Source organism: Mus musculus, chromosome 15 (genome assembly GCF_000001635.26).
Source record: "Mus musculus strain C57BL/6J chromosome 15, GRCm38.p6 C57BL/6J".
NCBI classification, from domain to species: Eukaryota; Metazoa; Chordata; class Mammalia; order Rodentia; family Muridae; genus Mus; species Mus musculus.
In genome coordinates this window covers 91,027,742-91,052,245 of record NC_000081.6, presented here as the reverse complement: position 1 = coordinate 91,052,245, position 24,504 = coordinate 91,027,742, and the positions used below count along the sequence as shown (strand labels likewise).

General features: G+C 41.7%; 2 protein-coding genes and 2 long non-coding RNA genes across 11 annotated transcripts in view; 2 read left to right on the top strand and 2 right to left on the bottom strand.

The window, feature by feature from the left end:
* Positions 1 to 1,192: 1,192 nt before the first annotated feature.
* On the top strand, positions 1,193 to 1,523 carry Gm36710. Its single transcript, XR_384343.1, has 2 exons — positions 1,193 to 1,248; positions 1,342 to 1,523. It is a non-coding gene; the product is annotated as a predicted gene, 36710 (long non-coding RNA).
* Positions 1,524 to 1,863: 340 nt separating this feature from the next.
* Positions 1,864 to 24,504, top strand: part of Kif21a (kinesin family member 21A) — a 117,108-nt gene continuing 94,467 nt past the window's right edge. For 5 of the 8 annotated variants that reach the window (NM_016705.4, NM_001109042.2, NM_001109041.2 and 2 more), the window contains exon 1: positions 2,295 to 2,587. In NM_016705.4, coding sequence (NP_057914.2) covers positions 2,544 to 2,587 — 44 coding nt within the window. In that variant the 5' untranslated portion in view covers positions 2,295 to 2,543. Of the gene's footprint in view, positions 2,170 to 2,252; positions 2,588 to 24,504 lie in introns of those variants that run through there. The other 3 variants (XM_006520495.4, XM_017316445.2, XM_017316478.2) reach the window with 2 other exon arrangements.
* Positions 2,345 to 10,338, bottom strand: Gm52215 (predicted gene, 52215). The gene is made up of 2 exons (XM_030248879.1): positions 4,298 to 10,338; positions 2,345 to 3,301 (listed from the first exon to the last, which is right to left on the bottom strand). Exon 2 carries the CDS (start codon positions 3,032 to 3,034, stop codon positions 2,369 to 2,371), a length of 666 nt encoding a protein of 221 aa, XP_030104739.1. The 5' UTR covers positions 3,035 to 3,301; positions 4,298 to 10,338; the 3' UTR covers positions 2,345 to 2,368.
* On the bottom strand, positions 22,850 to 23,628 carry Gm52216. Its single transcript, XR_003951646.1, has 3 exons — positions 23,593 to 23,628; positions 23,380 to 23,461; positions 22,850 to 23,205 (listed from the first exon to the last, which is right to left on the bottom strand). It is a non-coding gene; the product is annotated as a predicted gene, 52216 (long non-coding RNA).

The following is a 24,504-nucleotide window of genomic DNA, read 5'->3' as shown; positions in this document are numbered from 1 at the left end:
CATTTATAGATTACGGTTTTACATTAGTAGTGCAAATCTGTAAATTGGCCCTCGCTGAGTGGTGCTACTTAGCTGTGCGTGGTCAGGAAAGCCTCTTTGGGGAAACGGCACTTAAGCTGATATTGAGATGTTCAAAAAAACCGAGGCCATGAAAAGACTTGGGAAACAGCATTCCAGGTAAAGGGAATAGCTACTCTAAAGACCCCCAGAAAGCAAACAAATATATGGTATTTCAGAACCAGAAGACCCCATCCCCAAAAAGCAGTAGTTAAGGAGCAGAGTCACTAAAGATGAGTCCGGAGTGTGAAGGGCCTAAGTCTAGAAGAATTTAGGCTCTTTGTGGTAGGTCACCATTGGAAAGTTTCAGGTCACGGAATGAGAGGAATGGCTGTTAGCATGGAGGTAAGAGGGGACTCTGGGAGCCCACCCTGGGCTTTTGTAACCGTAGAATTTACCCTTCTCTGTAGCAATTGTTATAGGCCTATTGGAATTTCTAATGTACTTGCAGACTTTCAAATCCCAGAACTAAATAGCTAATCCTTTGTATTCGTGGCATTGGTTTATTCTCTGTATCACTGGTGTCTAGCACTGTTTGCACCCTGCAGCCATTTCCTAAGCATTCAGTAAATAAATGTTCTCAACAGGATCTAAACCCTTGCATGGTAAAAGCTCCGACTTTGGGATTTTCTTTTTTAATGTAAGGTTATTAATTAGAGGAGTTACAGGGAAATATTACTTATAAAGAAATCTCAAAAAATATTATTCAAAATTAAGCATTGATTTTAGAACATTCAGCATTTAGAATTTGAAGTTATGCATGGCCTTTGCCTGAATATGAACCCAAAGCCCTAGCTATTATTGATGCTATTTGGCCAGACGTTTCAATCTGGTGGCTTGAGACTAGAGATGGTCAGACACAGTTTGAGGTTGTTTTTGCATGGTGTGTAAATATTATGCAGAATTAGTTGTTAATCTTTAAAACTAAGGCGTTTTTCACATAAGGATTTGATTTTTCTTTTTCACTTGAGGAACAACAAACATACAACCAAACCAAAAATGTGGCCACACAGGATCTGGGTGCCAGTAGATCTAGTCCAGGCAGAATGGGGACAGCTACTTCCTTAGGAAGGGGCCCGCCTTCTCGGTTTTATTTTATATATTCTCGACTTTGCTTCCTCCACTTCCTTAAGCTACCTGCCCAGTTCTTGAAGCACATGATTTGTGACAGCTCTTTTTTGAGACACATAGGTACTGTTGCTATCTAAAGTGAAGACTTTGAGAAGGTAATATATGTTGCTTTGTTGCTGTAGGTTGATCTCTTGTTCTTGTCCTTTATCGCAGAAACGAGGTGGTCAGACCAGATCCATCCACGCCTGGACCTGTCAAGTTAGGACAAAATGTGGCTCCATTATGTTGGTGGAGAAATATCGAGGCTAGGGAAGGCTCTCCAGGGAGAGGCCGGAGGACAGCTTTGTTACCAGTTTGTCACACAAAGGGACATTATAAAGTTTTTTTTTACCTTCCACCTATGTTGTCTGTAACGATTTAAAGGTAAGAAACAAAGTACATAGGACTGCCTCTAAGAATAAATACCATAGGCCATCTACCCATGGGTATACAAGGTTCAAACTTCTTTCTGAACCCAATATACACTGTGTTCTAGGACACTCTCTGAGCAGGGCGATCAGGTGTGTGATTTTAGTTTTTATCTGCTTGGGCCAGTGCTTTTATTTAGATAGCGACATTTAATCTATTATACTGTTTTGTATGAACCCACATGTTTATTTACTGAAATGTACGGAACAGTCCACAAAAGATACTCTGTGGCAAAGCTAACAAAGGCTGTTTCCACAGAGCTATCTAAAGGCATGTGGAAGGACAATGATGACGTGCAGAACACACAATGGGACACTGTTGACAGAATCTCGGGATCCCGGAGGAGCTTTTGAAAGGCCAGCAGGGAAAGAAAATCCGTTTGCAAGGATTTACCACGCTGCACGCCTCCATGGAAAGCAGTTGTGGAAATGCTTGGCAGTACCAGGGCCCGGAGCACTTTGCATGTGCATAGGACCGAACAGTAATGCACTGAAGAGGCAGAGGGGTGGAAAATCGTTCCACGTCCCAAGAGATCGGGCAGAGGACAGGGCCAGGTTTGGGAAAGGGGTCAAGGTCCGTGCCACAGAGGGGGCAGGTGGCTGCGGGGACGCGCCTCCGGTGGATGGGAGGGGGAGGGGGGGTCGGCTCGCCTCCGCGCGGTGCCGCGCCCGCCTGGCCGTGCCGCCGGGGCGGGGCGCACCGGACCGGCCACGGCTGACGCAGGGCAGCGCGGAGCCTGGCGAGTGGGGGCAAGGGGCGGCGCCGCCCTGAGTCACCGCCCCCTCCCGCGCCTCCGCGCCGCCACCTTTCCATTCAGTCGCCCAACATGGCTGGAGCACGGCGCTGAGCCCTCGCCACCGTCACCGTCACCGCCGCCGCCGCCGTCACCACCGCCGCCGCCTGCCCGGAGCGCTCGGCACGGAGCTGAGCCCCGGGCGGCCGCAGGCATGTTGGGCGCTGCGGACGAGAGCTCGGTGCGCGTGGCTGTCAGGTGAGCTGCGGGTGGACAGGAAGGAAAGCTGAAGCCAGCAAGCGGACGAGCGGGCGGGCGGACTCTCCTGCTGCCCGCTCCGGGGCCGGTGCGTCGCATCGCTGCTTCTCGGGGGAACAGCAGTGGCTGCCCCGCACCCCCACACCCCGGAGGATCGGGCGCCGCTCGCTGCACGCACGGACGCCTCGCGTTTGGCCTCCGGGTGAGCGTCGCCCGGTGTCCCCGGGAGTCGCCGCTGCCGCCCTGCAGGTGGGCCCGAGGTGTCTGTCCCCACCCCCCACTCCCTCCTCTCCAGCCCAGCCCCTGCCGCGCCGGCTGGGTTCGGAGCCGCAGACAAAGCGTCGCGGTGACAAGCGCGCCGCCCGCGCCCACTCGGGTCCCCGCGATGGCGTGCGTCGCGACACCTGGCCTCGCAGGTGTGCTGGTAGGGAGTGTGTTGCGGGACATAGGCACCCGCGGGAGGTCTGGAGAAGGCAGGCAACGTCAGCCAGCCGGAGGGTTAGATGGGCGACTGGGAGAAACAACCTGAGGTTAGTTAAGCACCTTGGATGTTGACAGTGACATCACATACGCCTGGGGTTGAGTTTTGAAATGCTGGCTGTGTCACCTTGTTGTGGTTAGTGACGGTGACATGGACATTCGGTGTAGTTTGGCTGTTTTGATGCATCGCAAGAACTCCGACAGTTGCTCTTGGAAAACTGCAGCATCATCACACTGAAAAATTAATGAAGCATTCCTCTTAGACCAAGTGCATGGCTTCCATTGCTCTGATAGTATACTGTTAACTCAGTTACAATATAAAGATTATAAAGAGAGCCTGTCTTCAGAGAAAGCCAGAATTCGTAAACATCTGTCAGCGCCTTAGTCGAAAAATTGAAAGTTACATAATGTAAGCGTTCCTATGGTTATTTTAGTGACAAATCTTGATTAAGCCCAGAAGTGGCAGTTTTGCATGTCCTGGGTCTTTAATTGTCTTAAAGCTGGGCAGTGGTGGCACATGCCCTAATCCCAGCACTTGGGAGGCAGTGGCAGGCGGATTTCTGAGTTCAAGACCAGTCTGGTCTACAGAGTGAGTTCCAGGACAGCCAGGGCTACACAGAGAAACCCTGTCTCGAAAAACAAAACAAAACAAAACAAAACAAAACAAAAAAAGAATAAAAAGAAATGGGAAGGTATTTTGATTCCTTTATTCTGCAGATAATGGAATTACCATAGAATGGAGGTGACGGTTTTATTAGGTCTGGCCCTTAATGGCCTTCCTGTCTTTGCCTTCCACGTCCCTGGTCCTGATGCACACATGATTCATATTTTAAGGCCAAACGAAAGCTAGTAGGATGAATAGGAAGAACAGTCTCATCTAGTAATGGAAGATATAGTCCAGGAATAACAGAAAAGGGGAATAAAAAATTTCAAATGTTTTACAACGGAAGTGTGTAAAGAGTCGTAAAACCGTCACATGTTTTAGATCAGGTAAAAAGCTTATTCCTCATAATCTGTGACTTTAAAGCTGTTTTTTTTTTTTTTTTTTTTTTTTTTTTTTTTTTTTTTATGTCTTTCTTACTGACGGGGACAGGAAGATTATTAAGTCAACCTTCCAAAATTAAACTGATAGCATAGACGGAAAGAGAGTTACAACCCAGAAAGCTTACATGTGCAGCCCTGGTTCTTACCCCCGTGCCTGTGCAGGTGAGAGACAGGGCTATGCCTTACCTCGTTTTACTCAGTGTAAAAGGTCGTCAGCATCTTCCCGATCCTAGACTAGGTCAATTACAAGTGAATAGCCTTGGCAGACTATTTCTATCTGGACATCTTAGAGGAGAGCGAGTTCACCACGAGAGGGAGTGAACTGAACACTCCCCGGGTCCTCCAATCCAGTCTGCTTTCCAGTTGTGGAGAAGTAAATGCATACAAATGTTGGGTCTAGACAGAGAATTAACAGAGGATTTGGCCCTCTTTCTCCTTTACGACAACGAGACGATGAGCAGTGGAGAATTGGGCTGTTCTTTCATAAAAGCAAGTGCGTTCTCCAGGTGCGTGTGTTCTAGTGGGCTTAGAGGGTTTGTAAAATAAGCGCCCGGGAAAGATGCTGAGCAGAAAGTTTCTAGCTGAGGGAGAATGGTTTTTACTCTGTTTCGGGGGATATTTTGGTGTTTGAGTTGTCTGTAGGTTGTCTTTCATTGAGAAGGGATATTGATTCAGAAAGTTCAATGTGGCAGCCAAACACCTGAAATATGGTTAAGCTCCATAACTAAAATTTAAGTTTAAATTATTATTATTATTATTATTATTATTATTATTATTATTTTGGTTTTTCGAGACAGGGTTTCTCTGTGTAGCCCTGGCTGTCCTGGAACTCACTTTGTAGGCCATGCTGGCCTTGAACGCAGAGATCCAACTGCCTCTGCCTCCTGAGTGTTGGGCCTAAAGGAGTGCGCCACCAGGCCCTGCTCAAATTTGTGGTTCAGTTTGCTGTGTTCTTGCCTTACTGAAGCTTGCTATGTTTTTTATTTATTTGAGGCAGGGTCTCATTGGGTTGCACTGGTTAGCTTGGAACTGGGAGCGCCACTTATATCAGCCTCCTTTGTCCTGAGGGCTGGGATCGTTAGTTTAGGAAGTAATAGAAAGGAAAGAGAGAAGAGACCAAAGAGGTAGAAGTTGAAAGTCAGCGAAATCCTTTTATTTATACAACATGGGTTAATTCTTTATCTTCAGATAGGGGTTACTAACTGCCCTACTTTGCTCTCTGTTGCTGTAATAAACACAAGGACCAGAAATAACTCGGGGAGGAAAGAGTTTATTTGACCTTACACATCCTGATCACAGTCTATCATTGAGGGAAGTCAGGGCAGCAACTCAAGCGTGAACTGTGGAGGAACAGTGTTTTCATATATAAACCAGGGCCAGCCATCTAGAGGTAGTGCCAACTGTGCTGGGCCCGCCCACATCTATCATTGGTCAAGAACATGCCTGCAGACACGCCCACAGGCCAGTCTGATGGAGGCAACGCCTCACTTGAGGTTCTTCGAGTTTGTGTAAAGTTGACAAAAAGTAACCAGCACATAAGTGTGAAAGGTGTGGTGGAACGAGTTTATTAGTTAGGATGGCACTGGGTTTCAGGTTTCATATTTCACTATCGTTGCTGCTTGCCCTCCTGCTGTCTGATTTGCTAATTGCTTACTATTCTGATGAGTAATTATGGGGTAGCGAATGTGTACCAGGACTTTCAGTTTAGTGAAGCCATGAAAACAGAAATTACCCTGGAGGCTAATACCATAATCTGCTCTTTCTCATTGATTTTTCTTCCAAAACAATGCAATATTTATTATTCTGGATTTTCTTCCCTAAGACATACTACATGCCTGTGAGATTCTGACTCAGAAATCATCATCATCATCATCATCATTATTATTATTATTATTATTATTATTATTATTTGTCAAAATCATTCATGATCTGGCATTATCCAGATTAGAAAGCAAGATGCATATTTGTAAAAGGCAAAATATACTTGATATGACTAGAGGAGTTTTAATCATAAGCAGCAAACTTGCTGGTATTTTAGTATTTCCCTCTGAACTGGATGGGCACTTATGAACTAACTGTATTTCATTTGTTTTTCCCTGTGGATTAACTATTTTATCTTCTCAGAGTAGTTTTCCTTTGGTTGCAGCTTCATTTCAAGCAAGTGGTAGTCAAGTCAGAGACTAGCCCATGCTTATTCTGAAATATTGCTGCACGTTTAAGAAGTACATTAAAATTCACATGTCATTTGTTTCTTATAAGTCATTGAAATTGTGTGTTAAACGTAATTTTGGTGTCCTAGAATTATAGACAAAGTGGATTTTAAAGCAGAAAGGCCCCTTCGGGAGGCTAGCTGCTCAGGGCCACTTATTGAGTTGACAGCAGAGGCCCAGACATGTAGAAACCTCTGTCTGAGGGCACAACAGTCTGATCTGCAGTGTGGATCTAGGCTTCATGTTTTTCTTGAGTCACCTAGAAATCGAGTATCATATATAACTTGATTAAAAGTACCAAGAGTTTTAACCCTTTAAGGACACATACTGAAACTTGAGTTGGTGCTGAGATGAGTGTCTCCACTATTGCTGTCCATTAGTTTTGCGTTATGAATCCCTCGACTCTAGGACTCAACTGGTAATTCTAATAAAGCCCTGCGAAGGTAAGGAAGGACCCTTGTGGCAGAAATCCAGCTCTAAGGTTTTGAGATTCCGGCAATATTAAAATATGAAGAATATCAGAACTGTGTTGTAAAACAAAAAAAAATCATACCAACTTTTGTATTGATTTGTTTTTGTTTTGTTGTTTTTGATTTATTTAAGGATGGGGTTTCTCTTGGTAACAGAACCCGGGCTTTCGTGGACTTTGTAGACCAGGCTGGCCTTGAACTCACAGAGATCTGCCTGAGTGTTGGGATTAAAGGCGTGCGCTGCCACACCCGAGTTATACAAGTTATTTGTAGTATTTACATATATTGATGCTTTCACAACAGTCTTATAAATGCAATAGCTAACAGTCTAGTTATGAAATAATTTAAAGCATACCCATTACCCTTCCCTCCCTTATGAATTCTAGGCCTGGGGCAGGTGGTTACAGCCTAAGCCCCATCTTGGTTCTTAAGAGTTTTGTTTTGTTTTTTTCCCTCCAATATACTAAAGAATTATCACATCTCCCAGTAATAATCTTACTTTAGGGAAGATGGCAGGAGAAGATGGCAGGAGAAGATGGCAGGAGAAGATGGCAGGAGAAGATGGCAGGAGAAGATGGCAGGAGAAGATGGCAGGAGAAGATGGCAGGAGAAGATGGCAGGAGAAGATGGCAGGAGAAGATGGCAGGAGAAGATGGCAGGAGAAGATGGCAGGAGAATGGGGTAGGAGTGGGTGGGGATTGTTTGTGGAGATTGGGAAGGAGACACAGAGATGGAAGTCCGATGTGGAGGGCGCCCTTTGCAGGTTGCCTCACTACACAGCCAGCTCCTAAGCGCCACATCATCTCAGGATCTCTCAACCTTGTTTCAAGGGACATGAAGAGTGGTCCTAAGGGAGGCTGGTCACCTAAAATGTATGAATCATTTATTCATCACATAATTATTGAAGGTCAATCATGTGCTGGTATTACATAAACTATTGCGATAGTAAATATTAATAATAAGTGCTATGTAGACCTGTGGAACAGAAGAGTGAGAACTGGATAGATAGTCAGGCATCTGTTGAAGTCTGGGCTCTTGCTTGTGACAAAGGTGGTCTTGACTGGGTACGTGCTTCACACTCTCTTCAGTGGGTTGGGGAAAGGACTAAAAAGATGAACATGTATGGAAAAGTGATTTTACTTCCCATGAACATGGAAAGTGGTTTTGCTAGACTGTCAAAGTAATGTTACAGATGAGTTTGGTAGAGTGTGTCTTTCCTGTATATTACAGACTCCAACGATTGGCTAGTCCTTCTAAGGTGTGTGACCCATTGCTGCCCACTCCCCTCCCCCCCCCCCCCCGGGACAGGGTTTCTCTGTATAGCCCTAGCTGTCCTGGAACTCACTCTGTAGACCAGGCTGGCCTCAAACTCAGAAATTTGCCTGCTTCTGCCTCCCAAATGCTGGGATCAAAGGCAAGCACCACAATGCCCGCCTGGGCAGCCTGTTTTTGAGTGTTTTATTGCTTTTCTCTCACCAAATGGTACAACATCGTGTAAACACCTAAGCCCCACCCAGCTTTACACATATAAACCACGTTCCATCTTGCTCTGCAGTACCAAAGTTCTGTTTTTACAGTTTAGTAGAATACACCATTTTAATTCTTTCTTTTCCCAAACAGCCTTTCAGTTGACATGGTGTGTGTGTGTGTGTGTGTGTGTGTGTGTGTGTGTGTGTGCTTGTGTGTCTGTGTGTGTGTTATGGGGTGGGGGGAGGGTTACTATCATACTAACAATTTTTGAGTTGAACTGTTGTTTATTTGTTTCATATAACATAACAGGGAAGGGGCAAAATTAGATCCTAAATTGTGAGTATTCTTTCTGATTTGCTTACATACGAGTTTTGAAACTACAGCTAATGTTTTCATCATGCTTTTTTTCATCCAAGTTGGCAACAAGTCTTTACATTGTACAATGGATTCAAGAATGTGTGAACTAGCAGAGCAGAGATATCACTGTTACAGTAAATTTGTTATTGTGTATGTTTAAAATGATGTGTTTGGACCCTTGGGCAGAGGCCAGGGACTAGCACTGTAGGGTGAGTTGTGTCCTTCCAACTTCATATGGGATCCGGAAACTAAAGTCAGATTCAGGATTGTGCAATAATTAATTTTTTTTTGTTTTTTGTTTTTTCGAGACAGGGTTTGTCCTGACAGTCCTGGAACTCACTCTGTAGACCAGGCTGGCCTCGAACTCAGAAATCCACCTGTCTCTGCCTCCCAAGTGCTGGGATTAAAGGCGTGCGCCACCACTGCATGGCACAATAATTAGATTTACTGAGCAAGGACCTTTAGCCTCTGAGCTGTCTGACCAAAACCTCTTTTTCTGTGTTCATTTTCTCTGGTATCTGGAGTTGATGGCGATAATGAGGTACACAGAGCCATTAGAAGCCTTATTTGTGGATATTTTCAAAGAAGGTTGGTACTTAGAAATAGGAAATGCATCCGTAGCTCTTCAAGTCTGGTTATCTCTTGGTCAGTTTTTAATTTATAAGGAAATTATTTTATTCAATTTTCCCCATGATTGAAGTAATGTCACATTAACAAAAGTATTGAGGGACAGATGAAGAAGACAGCCAGCCGTAGTTCACTGTCTAGTACAATGACAGTTAGAATTCTGCTGTATTTCTTTCTGCCTCTTCTGTGTGTTTTCCCATCTCAGGTAATTGGCCCGTATCCTTGGTAGCCTGACACCTTCACTTTACAGTGTGTAATAATTTTCCCGAAACTTACATTAAGGAACCGCATTTTAAATACACATTACCTTTCTTCTTTCAGTAATTTAATGTGATGGATGTTATAAATTTAATCAATAAGCATTGTTTAATGCTACTGATATAGATGTTAAAAGAAAGCTGGGCTGTCTCCCGTTATTGTTGCCGATGCATGCTCATTGGCAATGACTTTACACGTGGGGTCAAAGGTTGGGGTGCTGCTCACCCAGATGGGCATGCTTCTGAGAAAAGGATGGATCGGTGGTTAATTTGAACTTTTCGCTTGTCCCCAGATCAAGACATACTTATGAGAGTGCTATAGACATTTGCCTTAAGCACTACTCCAAATCACTGATGATGAGCCAGAGATAGGTTTATAACTGGGCCGGCCATGTTCCTGGAAAACAAGAGTCTCTGTAAGGCATCTCTCTCACTTTCTACCTCAGTTCAGCCCAGAGAACTTTGCTTCCACCAGCCTAATGCTTACCTAGTGTGCTTCTCTCCTGCCATCGACCTCGAGATTGCAGGTCTCATTCCTGGCTCTTGAGCCTCCTCAACCCAAATGTGGTCTCTACATCTTTGACTGTCGATGTGTGCAATACAATACTGTAGTGTATTCTGTGTTGGATTTTCATGGCCATCTTCCCCTTTAACTGGCAGCACATTCTAGCTGCCCTTGGTTTTATTTTTAAACTAATTTCTTATATAATTAGACCTTACTCCTCCCTCCCCCACAACTCAGTTCTTGTTGAATGTAAAATCTCCTTAGTTAGCGTTAGTTTATAGTTTTCTATTGCTATGGGATGGATATCTTATTTTTCATTTGTCTTTTACGTATCTCCTGTGACTGTTGCTCTCAACATTAAATAATTCAAAGGTTTTTTTAATGATATTGGATTTTTAAGTTTGGGCATAATTTGATACCAGTTTTGTGACGACTAGTGTCTTTTTAATACTTTGATCATATTTATTCTATTTTAAAAATATTGCTAGAGCTTGTGGGTGGTTGTAATCTGTCAGTTCGGGTAATTTCAGTGTCAGGCTGATAAGGCAAGATTCCGAGGTGGGCGCCTTAATGGCCTTGTCAGCCTTGTTCATTTGTAATGAATGACAACTGCTTCTGTCCAGAAGCAGGGGCTGAAGATCAGTGAGGATGAATTGCGATAGTCTGCTAATGTGGGTGAAAACTATATCATCCATGTTCCAGAATTTTCTTCACTTTCACTTTGAGGACTACAAGTGGAAATAGTGCTGTAGTTGCTCAATAAATGTTGAAAGTCTACATGGCCTAAATAAATGAAAATAATATGTAATATGTTTGTTCTTGGAATTAAAGGGATAATGTATTAAACTATTTGTATTGTTGGTACTATTTATATTGTTGGTACTAGTAAATGTGTGTGTGTGTGTGTGTGTGTGTGTATAAGAGCATGCATGTAGGTACATGTGTCTATGATATGTGTTTCTGTATGTATTTGTATATCTAGGAATATGTATGGTATGTATTAAATAAGTAGCTATATCTGTCTGACTTTTGGCAGTGATGCCAGAAATATACATTGGCACTTAGTAAATCATTTTAAGTGGCAGTTACTACTGCTGTTACTATTTTTTCTATAGCAGACAAATAACTTGTTAGAGGAACTATTTAATTCAGTGGTGTTGCACTTCGGTGAAGGTATTTGTTGTGGGTAGTTCTTCCTCATCCCCCACCCTGAGTTAACTGGATTTTAGTAAGTCAATGGTCATTGGCATTGATTGTTAAAAATCAGGGGTATTGGACCTAATGTGCAGTTCCATGTGAATGAGCGTACCTCGCTGTGAACGTCTGGATCAGCCTTAAACCCTCAAGGAGGTCAGAGCAGAGAGCGTCTGCCATAAGCTATTATTTTAAGATTTGCTCCAAGTAGTACAACTTATTGTTGATTATGCCTGTACTTTAAGGATCTCTCTCTCTCTCTCTCTCTCTCTCTCTCTCTCTCTCTCTCTCTCTCTCTCTCTCTTTAAACCTATTTTGTTTGTCCTGTCTTAGGTTTTTGCCTTGGTTGGTTTATATTACTTTTTCTGGATGTTGAAACCAAACACAATTGATTAAGAAAAATTTGAACATTTTCTTTATTTGAGGGAGACTTAACCTTTTTTATTCCAATCGGGATCTCTTTCAACCTACCTGGGCTCCTCAAAACTGAAAGTTGCCATCAGACTGTGTTTGCATGTGGGTGCTGGCACCAGTCTAAATAGGACACTCTGTACATCAGTCTACCCAGGCCTGTGGCAAGTTAGCTGTCTATCTTTCTCTTTTATCCTGAGACACCCTGGAGGCTGTAGGATATTTGGGGATGAGTGTATACTGTAATCAAGAAGCCATGACTTTGATATAAAACTAATGTGAAAAACAGACACAGGCACACACATACAAACGTACCCCTGAACAAATCTCACTAAGCTGAATGAACCTGGATAAAATAGTATAAAATATATTAGTATTAATAAGCAAAACAAACTGATATTTGCAATACTCCTAATATTCACTGATTAGAGTTTATTGAGAAACATTGAAAGTTTTGTGCTTACCTTTGAATAAATATAAAAATAATGGCCTTAGAATGTGTATGCAGAGACAGCGTGGCATCTTTTGATAAAGCCAGCAGTATGAGGCTAAGCTACTTATGTATTGCAGTTATTCACTGAGAGGCTGGTATGTCTAGGTCAGTTTTTGTGTTTTTTTCAGAGAAACATCACTAATTAGGGGTATGTCTTTGTTATTATTGTTTTATTGCTGTTAGGAGATACAATGACTAAGATAAATTATAAAAGAGTTTATTATGGCTCCTGGCTCCAAAGGATTAGTTAAAGTCCATGGTCATCATGTCAGGGAACATGGAGGCAGCAGGCAGGCAGGCAGGCAGGCTTGGTGCTGGAGCAGTAGCTGAGAGCTTACATCCTGAACCATAGGCACTAGATAGATAGATAGATAGATAGATAGATAGATAGATGATAGATAGATAGATAGATAGATAGATAGATAGATAGATAGATAGATAGATGATAGATGGATAATTCTTTCCAAGCATTTCCTCCAAATGTAGACCAAGTGTTCATGTATGTGAGCCTTTGAGGGCATTCTCATTAAAACTACCAAAGGGTGGAGTCCAGAAGAAGAAAGGGAAGGTTCGAAGGCACCAATTTTGGTTCTGTGCTGTGCCTAGATTCCCAAGCGAAAACCCAATGACTCCCGAGGCAACAAAGCCATGTTAGCATAGCATCTCCCCAGGAACTTCTAAGGGCCAGTTGGTTTCTCCTCTCTTTTTGCTTTACATTTCCTATTAATTCAGTTTTATTCCTTCTAAAATTGACATCTTCGTGCTTATTTATGAGCTACAGATTTCTAATTTAGTAAATTGTAAAACCTGTAGTCATTAAACCAAGGTGCTTGGAATGTTCAGACTCTTCTTTGGTTTTTCTGTAAGCTGTAGAATGTAGATATCCTGTGCCCTCCAGCCCTGGGACTACTTTTGCTCCCTTGACTATGTCTGAGTCCCCATTGGCCTGTCTCCTCTCCTCACCCTCGGAGATTTCTCTCCCACTTTTTGCTTCTGCGTGATGAGCTTTCCCTATCAGTTTCCTTCCTTCCCACCTCTCCTTTCCTCACTGAGCTGAGTCAGTCCCCCAAGCTGACTCACAGTTAAGTGGACGCGGTGATGAAAGGTGATTAGCAGAGAGTAACATTCCCTGCTCAGAGAATTAAGACATTTCACTCTCTTAGCCAGGCAGAAGAGCCTTCTGAATGTATGCTTCTGAAACTGAGCATCCATGCTACCCACAGTGCAATATAAGTAATGACAAGAACCATTCACAATCATAGGATTAAAATCCCCACGTCCACAGTACAGGTCATGCTTACATATTTTAGGTGCTTCATGTATATTTGGATCAGTCATATTTTATATTTACCTGAGAAACAAATAAGCACCTTCCAGAATTTCTGTTTCCAGAAGCAATCATCTTTGTACGTCTTTAATATTGGATACAGTTATATGCACATAATAACGTGCGTTTTATAGTTGAATCTTTAAAATTGTGTCCTTGACAGTGTTGCTCTTTGAGTTTAAGTTTCTTTACGTCAGTTCCCCTGATTCATTCTGAGGTTATGGTGTTGTAAAAGCATCCTGTGGGAAAATTATGTGATCCCTCTTTATGACTCAGGTCTTGAGTGTGAAGTGAATAGTATTTTTGCTGTGTATATTACATTTAGTAAAAGCTTAAAAGCTCATGAAATAGCAGGAATTACTTAGACATATCCTAGTATCAAAATAGTTGAATTTTTAGGGACAGTAATGTGTTGCAGGAAATATTAAAAAAGGGGCACCATCCTGAGGTATACCCAGCTACTCGCTCTGTCTTGCTGCCTCTACGACTAGCCCCAGTATGGTGACTGACCAATCGATTGATCAATCGATTGATCTCGGTCTTCCCAGCTCCGGTTTGCTTGCTTCAGAGCACCTCGTTCCTTCTCAGCCATCTACCCCTGTGGCTAGTTGCCACAAATCCTCTTAACCCAGGAAGTCAAAACTCTAGAAACATGATTAATCATTTAGATTTATATGTCAATAAGTTCTCAATTCACAAGATGCCCACACAATAATTTCAGAGCCAATAGATAAGAGTATAAATTGCTCACCTAGATAAGACAAATTGTCCTGTAATTATCCATCCCTTATATGAAATTCATAGCTACCGGTGACTATTTAAAGCCACACAGAGTCTGTATTGTATTGTCCTTCCAACATTTTCCTTTCTTCTCCCGTCTCTGTCTCTGAAACTCAGCCCTGCCTCCCTTTTCCCTGCCCAATCACAGGCTTCTTGTTATATTAATATTTAAATTGATTGGACGCAGAAAATTCTGCTACAGTAATGGCTCTTATCTCTGACTATCTCATTTAAATTAGGCTCAGACTAATATCTATCACTTAGTTCATTTCAACTTGTTACTAAAACCTGCTAAGAACAAGTGGCTCAACCTGCCTTGCTAGGGTAGTTAGTGTATGATGAATTGGATATGGATTTTCCCCTTAAAGAGTTCAGCCCAAGGGCTGGGGATGTGAAGCCATAGAAGATTACTTGCATAGCAAATGTGAAGCCCTGGATTTAATGCCTAAAAGAAAGTCAGTTTTCCACTAGCAGCCTTTGGATGAAGACATAGAACTCTCAGCCATGCTTGCCTGGATACTGCCATGCGCAAATTGATGATAATGGACTGAACCTCTGAACCGGTAAGCCAGCCCCAATTAAATGTTGTTGTTTTTTTTATAAGACCTACCTTGGACATGTTGTCTGTTCACAGCAGTAAAACCCTAACTAATACAGAAGTTGGAGCGGGGAGGAGAGAAAGATGCACTCAGCTTAGTTAGAAGAAACTGCATGTCGATACAAGACCTATTGGCTATTCCATAAAACATGCCAAAATCTAATATGCTCACGTTATGTGCAACCTGTTGGAGGAGTCTGCCCTGGCAGCCATTGAAGTCACAATAGCCACCTTTGTAGGCAGCAGGGAGGACTTCATATTTTCCATAGTAGCAATGTAAGCACTCAATGATTAAGTCTCAGGACATCTAGTCTTTGCAATGACATAATCGTTCGCATCATGCTTAGCCTTTTTAATAACTTCCCAATTTTGCACTAATCTTACCTTTTTTCATTTCCTTTGAATAGATTTCATCATATATATATATATATATTTTGATCGCAAAGATTTATTAACAATTGTTCATTCATACCCACAGAAACATAAGAGCACACATACCTCTGAATATGCATGTACCTCCTCACACATGATCTACATAGCCTTTTCCTGATAGTTAAATAACATTTTGCTGCTTGGTCAGCTTTGATTTGACTGTGATAGACACAATAGCCTCTGTGGAATAGTTCGAGAATGTTTCCTTCCTAATGCCATTCCGATACAACTTAAAAGTCTGCTGTTACTTGCATATCTTCTTTCTTATGTATCCTCACCAATCCTGGTTTCCTGTGGATATTTTTCCCTTGGGTAGAAGGATGGTGTGCTTCATCATACAAATATTTCAGCAAGTACCTGAGGTATGTTGAACCATTTGCCACTGGTAGAGTTCTGTTGCCATTAACAGCTCCAGTCTTTGGTCTTCCGTTAGGTGGGCCTTTACAGTAGGCTGCTCTTGTTGTAAGATCGTAGCAGACACATCATTTCCCAAAAGGAAAATGAGTTTTAGAGGACAGTGATGGTTTTTTGGTTTTTCTTTTCTTTTCTTTTTTTTTTTTTTGAGATTGATGTTTTTGAGATGATGAGATCAATAGCTCTATATTCTGTTGACTGTTGCTCTAAATACTGGGCATCGTGATAGGAAGATGTCAAGTTGTTTCTGGACGTATGATCTTCGGTCACGGGGAAGCTGTCTGCTTTGAAGATCAGTCAATATTTAGTAGGTTGCAGCCAGGGAAATGCATGCATTTACCCTGGAAGAATGAAAATTAGATTCGTGTGAATAAATCAGATAGCACGTTAGGGTCAGTATACAATAAAAAGTGTGGTTTTGTTTTGTTGGTCAGGGATTGACAGCTGCTCCCCGCTGTTGGGGTAAATCTCCAACCCAAATATGCCCGGGCAATGAAAACACAACTCAGTTAATATGAGTATATGCTGTGCTCCTAGACTGGGCAGATCTACCATTACACTGTCATCTTCCACATCTATGAGCCCCTTAGAACTTGAGGTTTCTCCAGGCCAAGTGCTTCTGCTCCGCTTTTCTTCTTCCTCCTCCTCTGTGTCCTCTCTCTCTCCCATTTTCTCCTTCTTCCTCTCCCCACTTTCCACTCCACCTTCCCTTTCTTGGCCCAATCTTCAGCTCTCCTTTATTTTACAAATTAAGTAAGATGGCTCAGTAAGTAAGAGCACAGACTGCTCTTTCGAAGGTCCTGAGTTCAAATCCCAGCAACCACATGGTGGCTCACAAGCATCCGTAATGAGATCTGATGCCCTCTTCTGGAGTATCTGAAGACAGCTACAGTGTACTTACATATAATAAATAAATAAATCTTTAAAAAAAAAGATTTATTATTAAATTAAGGTGGGAAGCAGGTTTACAGGAAATCACCTGAGTGCTGACTCATTCCTTGTTCACAACCACTCACAGAAGAACAGAATTAACATCAAATATAATTAGTCCCAGGGCTATCCACAACACCTGCCTTGTTTGTTTATTTATTTAAACTTTGAGTTTAGGTTCTTATCTAGGACTCTGAATCCATGCTATGGCCCAGGAAGGCCTTGAACTTCTCCATTCCATCTGCTTTGGCCTTCAGAGTAGCTCAAGTCTGTACGACCCACTTTATCTGAATATGTCATTGATCTCTCCCCTTAATTCTTACATTTTTATAAGAATTCCCTTTCATACATACCTAGATGTCAATAGTGTAGCTTCCGTCTTAGCTAAGACTTATGTACTATATTTTTCTCCTCTCCCTGTGCTAAGAGTTCACATCACTTTTATTTTAACTCTGTTCTTTACTATGTAGTGACTGACTGACTGCTACAGTCTGCTAGCCATGGACAGAATATAGCTAAATTTTATTTAGCCCCTGGTTCCTTGTGGGTTAGAGAGCGAATACTCATAACTTTTTATCTGAGTCTTCTAATCAGTTTATGTTATTCTGATTTTAAGATGAGAGTGGCACAGGCCTTTAATCCCAGCTCTTGGAAGGCAGAGCTAGCCAGCTCTCTCCTAAATTCAAGGCCAGCCTGGTCTACAGAGCGAGTTCCAAGACAACCAGGGCTACCCAGAGAAACCCCATCTTGAAAAACAAACAAATAAACAACAAAACATAAACAACAGCAGCAACAGAAGCAAACAAAAAAGATGAACTAGACTCATTTAGACAATATCAAGAATTAAATAAAAGTCAGGGACTTGGGTCAGTGACTTAGCCACGTGTTCTTCTGTTCTGTCCTACCATGTTCCTGGCTTCTCCGACAAGAATTTCATTTCATTGCCTTCAGATGGTTGTCTGTCTGCGCTCTCACTCTGAACACATCTCGACTGATCTCTTTGCCTCTTTGTTCCTGACATCGCCCATGTTTTGAAGTGAGAGTGTCTGACCAGATCTTGTTCTTACACACAGGGCATTCCACTTGTCAGGGGCGCATTCAGGGGCGCAGAAGAGCACAGTCCTTCTGCTTAATCACTTTCTTCATTTTTTAAAAATACTTAATGCAGGCATAAACTTATTTTGCTGAATGAACTAAAGCTTTATTCTCGGCTTTTCAATAGCTTGACTCCAAGAACTGAACTTTTGGCCCTCCCTGCCTTGTATCACTGCTTCAGGCATTTATTTGTACTGATTTGCCATTCACTGGGCCTTAGTTACTGCTTGCGCTTACTGCTCCGTTCATCAGTGAACTTTGTCTCCGACTAACATCAACAACAAGACATCACTGTATTCACAGAATGCTTAGCCCAGACTCTCCCATCTATTTAAGTAAGCATTTTTTTTTTGTCAATTAATAACTAGCTTCACAGTGCCTGGGACAGTGATTAATTCATGAAAGACCTTTAATATTTGTTGGACTGACTGAAATTTTGCTGTCCATCAGAATAGACCATTGTGGTGTGTCTCACGCCTGCTAACATCTGCCTGAGGCTATTGTACATCTATTGAGACTTTTATCTCTTATTCAGGACATTCTTTGCTTACCACTGTGTCTGTTGATTCTGACCTGCTTGCCTGAGGGCCGTTCTTCCTAGGGATGCTTTGGTGGCACCATCATTGTCTAACCCTGTGGGACTGTCTGTCCTTTAGGTATCAAATTATTATCATGCCTGTATAACATCTTCTAATAACTATTCAAAAGCTTTTAAAGTTGTTTTTCCAAAGAGGGATTTTTTTTTTCTGTGTTGGTATTACACCGCTGCCAGCTAAATATCAAGTAGATCTATTGACGAGGTAAAGTCAACAGTTACGAACGCTAATGTCTTAGTGACCTTAGAGCCATGACGGCTGTGCTATTGTCATTGAATAAGGTGCTAGAGCCAGAGAACATGAAATGCTTTCAGCGGCAACATAAACTTTCTGTCACTGTCCCTTGCAACAGGGAGCACAGCATATCTAAGACATTCAGTGAAGGGGTTTGAAGGAAGGGAATATACACATCCTGATTTCTGTGTTGCTTGTGGAGGCTTAGCTATCCAAAGTCACCAAAAGCAATGGCAAGTTTTTGAAGGATATAAAGTGATACCTTTTTAAAACTTTGGTTGATTCGTTATACACACTGTGGAGTAATATGTAGAATTTCCTTTATAACTTTAATCCCATAGTCCACATTGAATGGACAGACAGTAGGCTGCTTGAATACACGTAACCCGGATGCATGTCTGAGTTTTTCACATCCCCTGTCACGGTCAGCTTTGAGATAATTTGTGACAGTGATTCCTTGTAGCATTTAGTACCTGTCAGAATTGGTTTTATTCTTCAAAGAACACAGGCCTGGGTGTGATAGGGACACCTGGTGACACTTTCTGCTTGTCCCTAAGAGACCTCGTTTGGTTGTCAAAGAGACCAGGAATTAGGTGTTGATGCTGTGTTTAAATGGAGTAGTGAAGAATAGCTATCAGCAAGAGGAAAGAATTGAGCAGTTGTTTCCAAAGTAGGAGAAAAAAACCAGGCATCCAATCCGAGCTATTACTTTACCCATTTAACCTAGAAACAATGGCTTTTAAATACTACTGTGTCGAAATAAAATCTCAGTGGGCTTTGTCTCTTTTTCCTTAGCCCTCTTGAATCTTGTGTCTGCAAGCATACCACCAAGGAGCTACATCTTCAACTCTAGTTATTCTCTACCATACCTTCTAATGTACTGTTTTCTTCTTTTAAAAGATGAAATTGAGGTAGGTAATTCAGATGCATATTTGAATTAAAGACTAGAAGAGAAATTGTGTGGTCTTGAGAAGGGAGCACAGTCAATGGTCCCTTTGGCTTCAAATCTCAAAACCATATATCACAAGTCCTCCAGAGTAATAGTTAGGGGATTCACTTTTGCACATTTTAAATGAGAGATTGTATTTTCCTTATTCTATAAATATGCATGTTTTTAGTATTCCTGTAAACTATATAAATTTATAAGTCTGGAAGGAGTTTTAGGATCGCATTTAAAAGCAAAAACGTTGTATCTTGAGGCACAAAATGGCACTAAGACAATTTTGAAGTAAATATTTATTAAAATTACTTAGCTTATTATACCAGATGCTCTAGTTATTATAGACACATCTGGAATGTCAACATTCATCTATTTAGTGGTGGAAGAGGCTTAAACCACCATCCAGTTTCTATTTCCTGTGGTGTGCCATTATTCTTAGTGACTGGTTAAACATCACCATTTATTAGCAGATGTCTGGAGCAGCTAATAAAGACACAAAGCCTGTTTTAATGGTCATACTATGTTGTCACGTGCTTTGATTTTAGGTATGCTATAACGCACCATTAAACATTGTATTCCTGAAAAACATTTTCCTGTGTTCTTTGGTTGTTAAAATTGAAGCCATTCTGGGTGTGGAAGTATATCCCTTTAACTCCAGCATTTAATAGGCAGAGGCAAAGGCAGGCAAGAAGTCCTATGAGTTTGAGGCCAACCTTGTCTCCATAGTCAATTCCATGCCAGTCAAAGCTGCATAGTGAGATCCTGTCTCAGAACATGGAAACAAAACCCAGCCTATTTTAGATAAACTTGAATGGTATTTATTAAATTGCTCCTACTTAAAATGTGATGGTTTTGAAAGAAGTACTATAAGGCAGAGTGTTCAATAGATTTTCTACTGGCTCTTGTTACATTAAAGACTCAGGGGAGTAGTGATAGATACCTGGGAAACAACTTGGTAATAGACTAGCTCATGGTGATATGAAGTTTGAGACCAACTTGGGCTACATAATAAGACATTGTTGCAAATAAAAACAAAATTTAAAAGTACACATATCATTTATCTGGGGTTGAGCCTGAGATTTTGCTACTTAATAAACTCATCATTGCTGATGGATCAATCTATGGGTAGTGAGGCTCTAAGATACAAATTATATCACCAAATAGTTGAACTTTGTATTTAAGGACAAGTGTTCAGACACATCAGACTTTAAATAATTCTTCATGACAAGAGGTGATTGGGGGCTAATAGAGATATGGACAGCCTTAGAGCTGGAAGTTGGATAATGACAACATGTCTGTAGACAGAAAGCAAGCAGAGACTGCTTTGTAGCAATGGTGGGTTTAAAGTTGATCTTGAAGGCAAAAGAATTGGGAAAGGTAAAAGGAAAAGCTTTGCAGAGAAGAGGATGGAATCAGAGAGTCCAGTCTGTAGAGGGTTGTGAATTCTCAGGGCATCCTCTCTGCAGGGGAGGGAGAGAGCGCTACAGTTTCTTAGTTTCTAATATGTAGAAAGATTTTGCTTTATCATGATCTCCGTGGCTGCTTTCCACCTCACTTGTACTGTGGCAGAAGTAGGGTGATTCCAGCTTTCTGAGGGACCACCGTGTGAGCTGTGTATTGGCTGCTGTGCTTGTGCTGGCTAGTTTTATGTCAACTTGAAACAAGCTAGAGTCACTGGAGAGGAGGGAGTCCCAATTGAGAAAATTCTTCAATAAGATCCTCCTATATGCATGCCTGTAGTGTATTGTCTTAATTAATGATTGATGTGGGAGAGCCCAGCCCATTGTGGGTGGTGCCATCCCTGGGCTGGTGGTCCGGGGTTCTATAAGAAAGCAGGCTGAGCAAGCTACAGAGAGCAAGCCAGTAAGCTGCACCCTCTCCATGGTCTTTGCTTCAGCTCCTGGTTCCAGGTTCCTTTGCTGTTTGAGTTCTTGTCCTGACTTCCTTTGATGAACAGCAACATGGAAGTGTAAGCGGAAATAAGTCCTTTCCTCCCAGGCTGCTTAGGTCACAGTGCTTCATCATAACAGTAGTAACCCAAATGAAGACAATGCTTTTTGCTGGGTCAGACTGCTACATGGAAGCAACTGAAGAAGGAAAGAATTTATTTTGCTTCATAACAAAGCAAAATAACAAGCAGCAGAGAGCTCGGGTTAAATGTAGGGCTGATCTAGAACCCTCAAGCCTGTTCCTTTGACCTTATTACCTGGTAGCCAGGTGCCATGTCCAAAAGGTTTCACCATCTTCCAAAACTGCATCATCAGCTGTGGACCAAGTGTTGAACACCTGAGCTTAAAAGCCTGTTACATATATACTAGAGAAAGAGTATGTGTTCTACAGTGGCTATGTTTAGTGTTGCGTAGATTCCAGTTAGATCAAAATAGTTAATAGTTTTGATTAAATCTTTGTATCCCTGATAAGTGTTTGTCTCTTGTTTTATTCCTGAAAGAAATCCATTTTCTTCAAATATGGTAATAATGGGAGATTTTTATAGAATTTCAGAGTAAGACATAATCTGTGAGAATGGAAAATGACTGTACGTAATTTGGTAGATCACAGGCTTTGGCTTGTGAGGAGAATTGATCAGAGGAATATTTGTATCTTAATTTGGGTTACTATTGCTGTGACAAAACACATGGTCAAGACAACTTATTTCAAATATCCAATTGGGGACTTGGCTATAGGTTCAGAGGGTTAGTCCATGCCCACCGTGGTGGGGAGTGTGGCAGCACGCAGGCATGGCGCTGGAGCAGTAGTGAGAGCTCAGTTTCTGATCCAAAGGCAGCAGGCAGAGATAGAGGGGAAGTGAAACAGGACTTGGTGTGGGCTTTTGAAACCTCAAAGCCTACCTCCTGTGACACACCTCCTCCACCATTCTCAAAGAGTTCTATCCACTGGGGACCAAACATTCAAATATATGAGCCTAGGAAGGAAATTCTAGTTCAAGTCACAATTTGTTAAAAGTTACTGCTTGAATACAGTTAATTAGTAGGGTTTACTATGGAGAGATGGCTCAGAGGTTAAGAGCACTGATTGATCTTCTGGAGGTCTTGAGTTCAAACCCCAGCAACCACATGGTCGCTCACTACCATCTGGAATGAGATCGGATGCCCTCTTCTGGAGTGTCTGAAGACAGCTACAGTGTACTTACATATAATAGATAAACACTTTTTTTTTTAAAAAAAAAAAAAAAGGCTTTACTATGAGAAAAGTTGAAATTTCCTGAATGAGGTGAGAGAGGAATGAGTCAAAAAAGCACACAAGATTTTATTTTTAATTTTGTTTTTGGGGGGGGGGGCGGGTTCGAGACAGGGTTTCTCTGTATAGCCTTGGCTGTCTTGGAACTTACTTTGTAGACCAGGCTGGCCTGGGACTCAGAAATCCGCCTGCCTCTGCCTCCCCAAGTGCTGGGATTTTTTTTTTTTTTTAAAGAAACAACAGCAAAAGATGAATTGGTGAAACGAAGCCAAGAAATAAGGGAGCAGCCTTTTGCCTTGAAAATCTTTAATTTTGACTGCCAAGGAGAGTGATAGAGGCCTAAAAAGTACACAAAGAAGCAAATCCGACATCTCTGCAGACTCCGCGTGTTCCCGGCTGTGTCCATCCAGAGGGGGAGGCGACAGAGCTTTGTTTGGGCATGATTACGGCATGTGCAGAAACTCAGTCAATCTCCCTGTCAGTGTGGTGCTTCGGGAAGTCAGTCCTGAGTTTCTTATCAGTCGATTCTACTTTCTGTGGCCTTGGACTGGGATGCCTACAAGAGAAGACTGTTACAGCTAAGCGAGATACATAGTAATGAACCTGAAAGTCCATAAGACCTTATTTTGCATTGAAACATATATTACTTCAAAAGTGGAAATTTCCTAGTATCCTTTTGGAGGTGGAGTAATAGCTCCCCGCTCCTCCCTTTTAAGCACAGTGAGCTTACCTTGAAGCTGCTGTTAGCGTTTACAGAAGTGTTTTGAGGCGTTTTGACTTGAGCAGGATGGGCGTCCAGGAAGGCTGGGATTCTATATACAAAATAAAGCATTAGTCATACACACAGCGACAGTTCCTAGCTGTCCAGTCGCTACTTGTCTGTCACTGAGAAGCTGTAGTTCTCTCCTTGCCTATTTTCGTTTCATGGCTGAGTTAAGCTTACCCAGCAACATGTTTCCAGTCACCAGGGTGAACAGGCAGTCCTCTGTTTCAAACACAGAACCGTCTGTTAGTTGGAAACATCTGATGTCGACGTGGGACTCTTAGCAGTCAGTTTTGGAAAGTGTGTATTCACTTTATAAAGCGGCTGCAAGGAGAAGTGCTCATAGCTTTTTGTCCCTTTCCTCAGGGATATTTAAAGAATTCCTGTTAAGTTTCCCAATGGTGCTTTGCTTAACTGTCACTGTCCAGATCTGCTCTTATTTTACTAGATGGTTATATTTTATGTGACATCCTTGCTTTACATGAACATTTTTTTAAAAAAATATATAATTTAAATGTAGACATTCTTTAAAATGGTACAGTTATTTTGTAAAGGCATTTAAAAAACAATCTTGTGTTTTTCTATTTAATCTCTTTGAAAGCAGTTTAATGTTTAAGGAAAACTAAATAAAAAGTAGGTTGTCAAGTATAAGTCTGCCATGTAAATAGTCTGAGTCTCTATTATGTATTTTAACAGCTATCTCCTATTTCTTTTGTCATTTGGAAAAAAGCCGTGAGGGAAATTTTCTTTCTGTAGGGAGAATTTGTTTAGGATTGTGAGCTTGAAATAGTAACAAATGTATCTTACTTGGAATAATATAGATATTTTTAAAATGGTGTGAAAGTAGTATTGATATCATGTTAATTTGCCAAGGAAAAGAATTCAAGATTATATAATTCTTTTGAAATGTATATGACATTCAATTTAGGAGTATAACAATAGTCTTCTTTATTTTAAAATTATATATGTCACACCTGTGAGTGGTGATTCTGGTGGTTTGAGTGAAAAAGGTCTCCATAAGCCTATAGGAAGTGGCACTATTGGGAGATGTGACCATAGGCCTATAGGAAGTGGCACTATTGGGAGATGTGA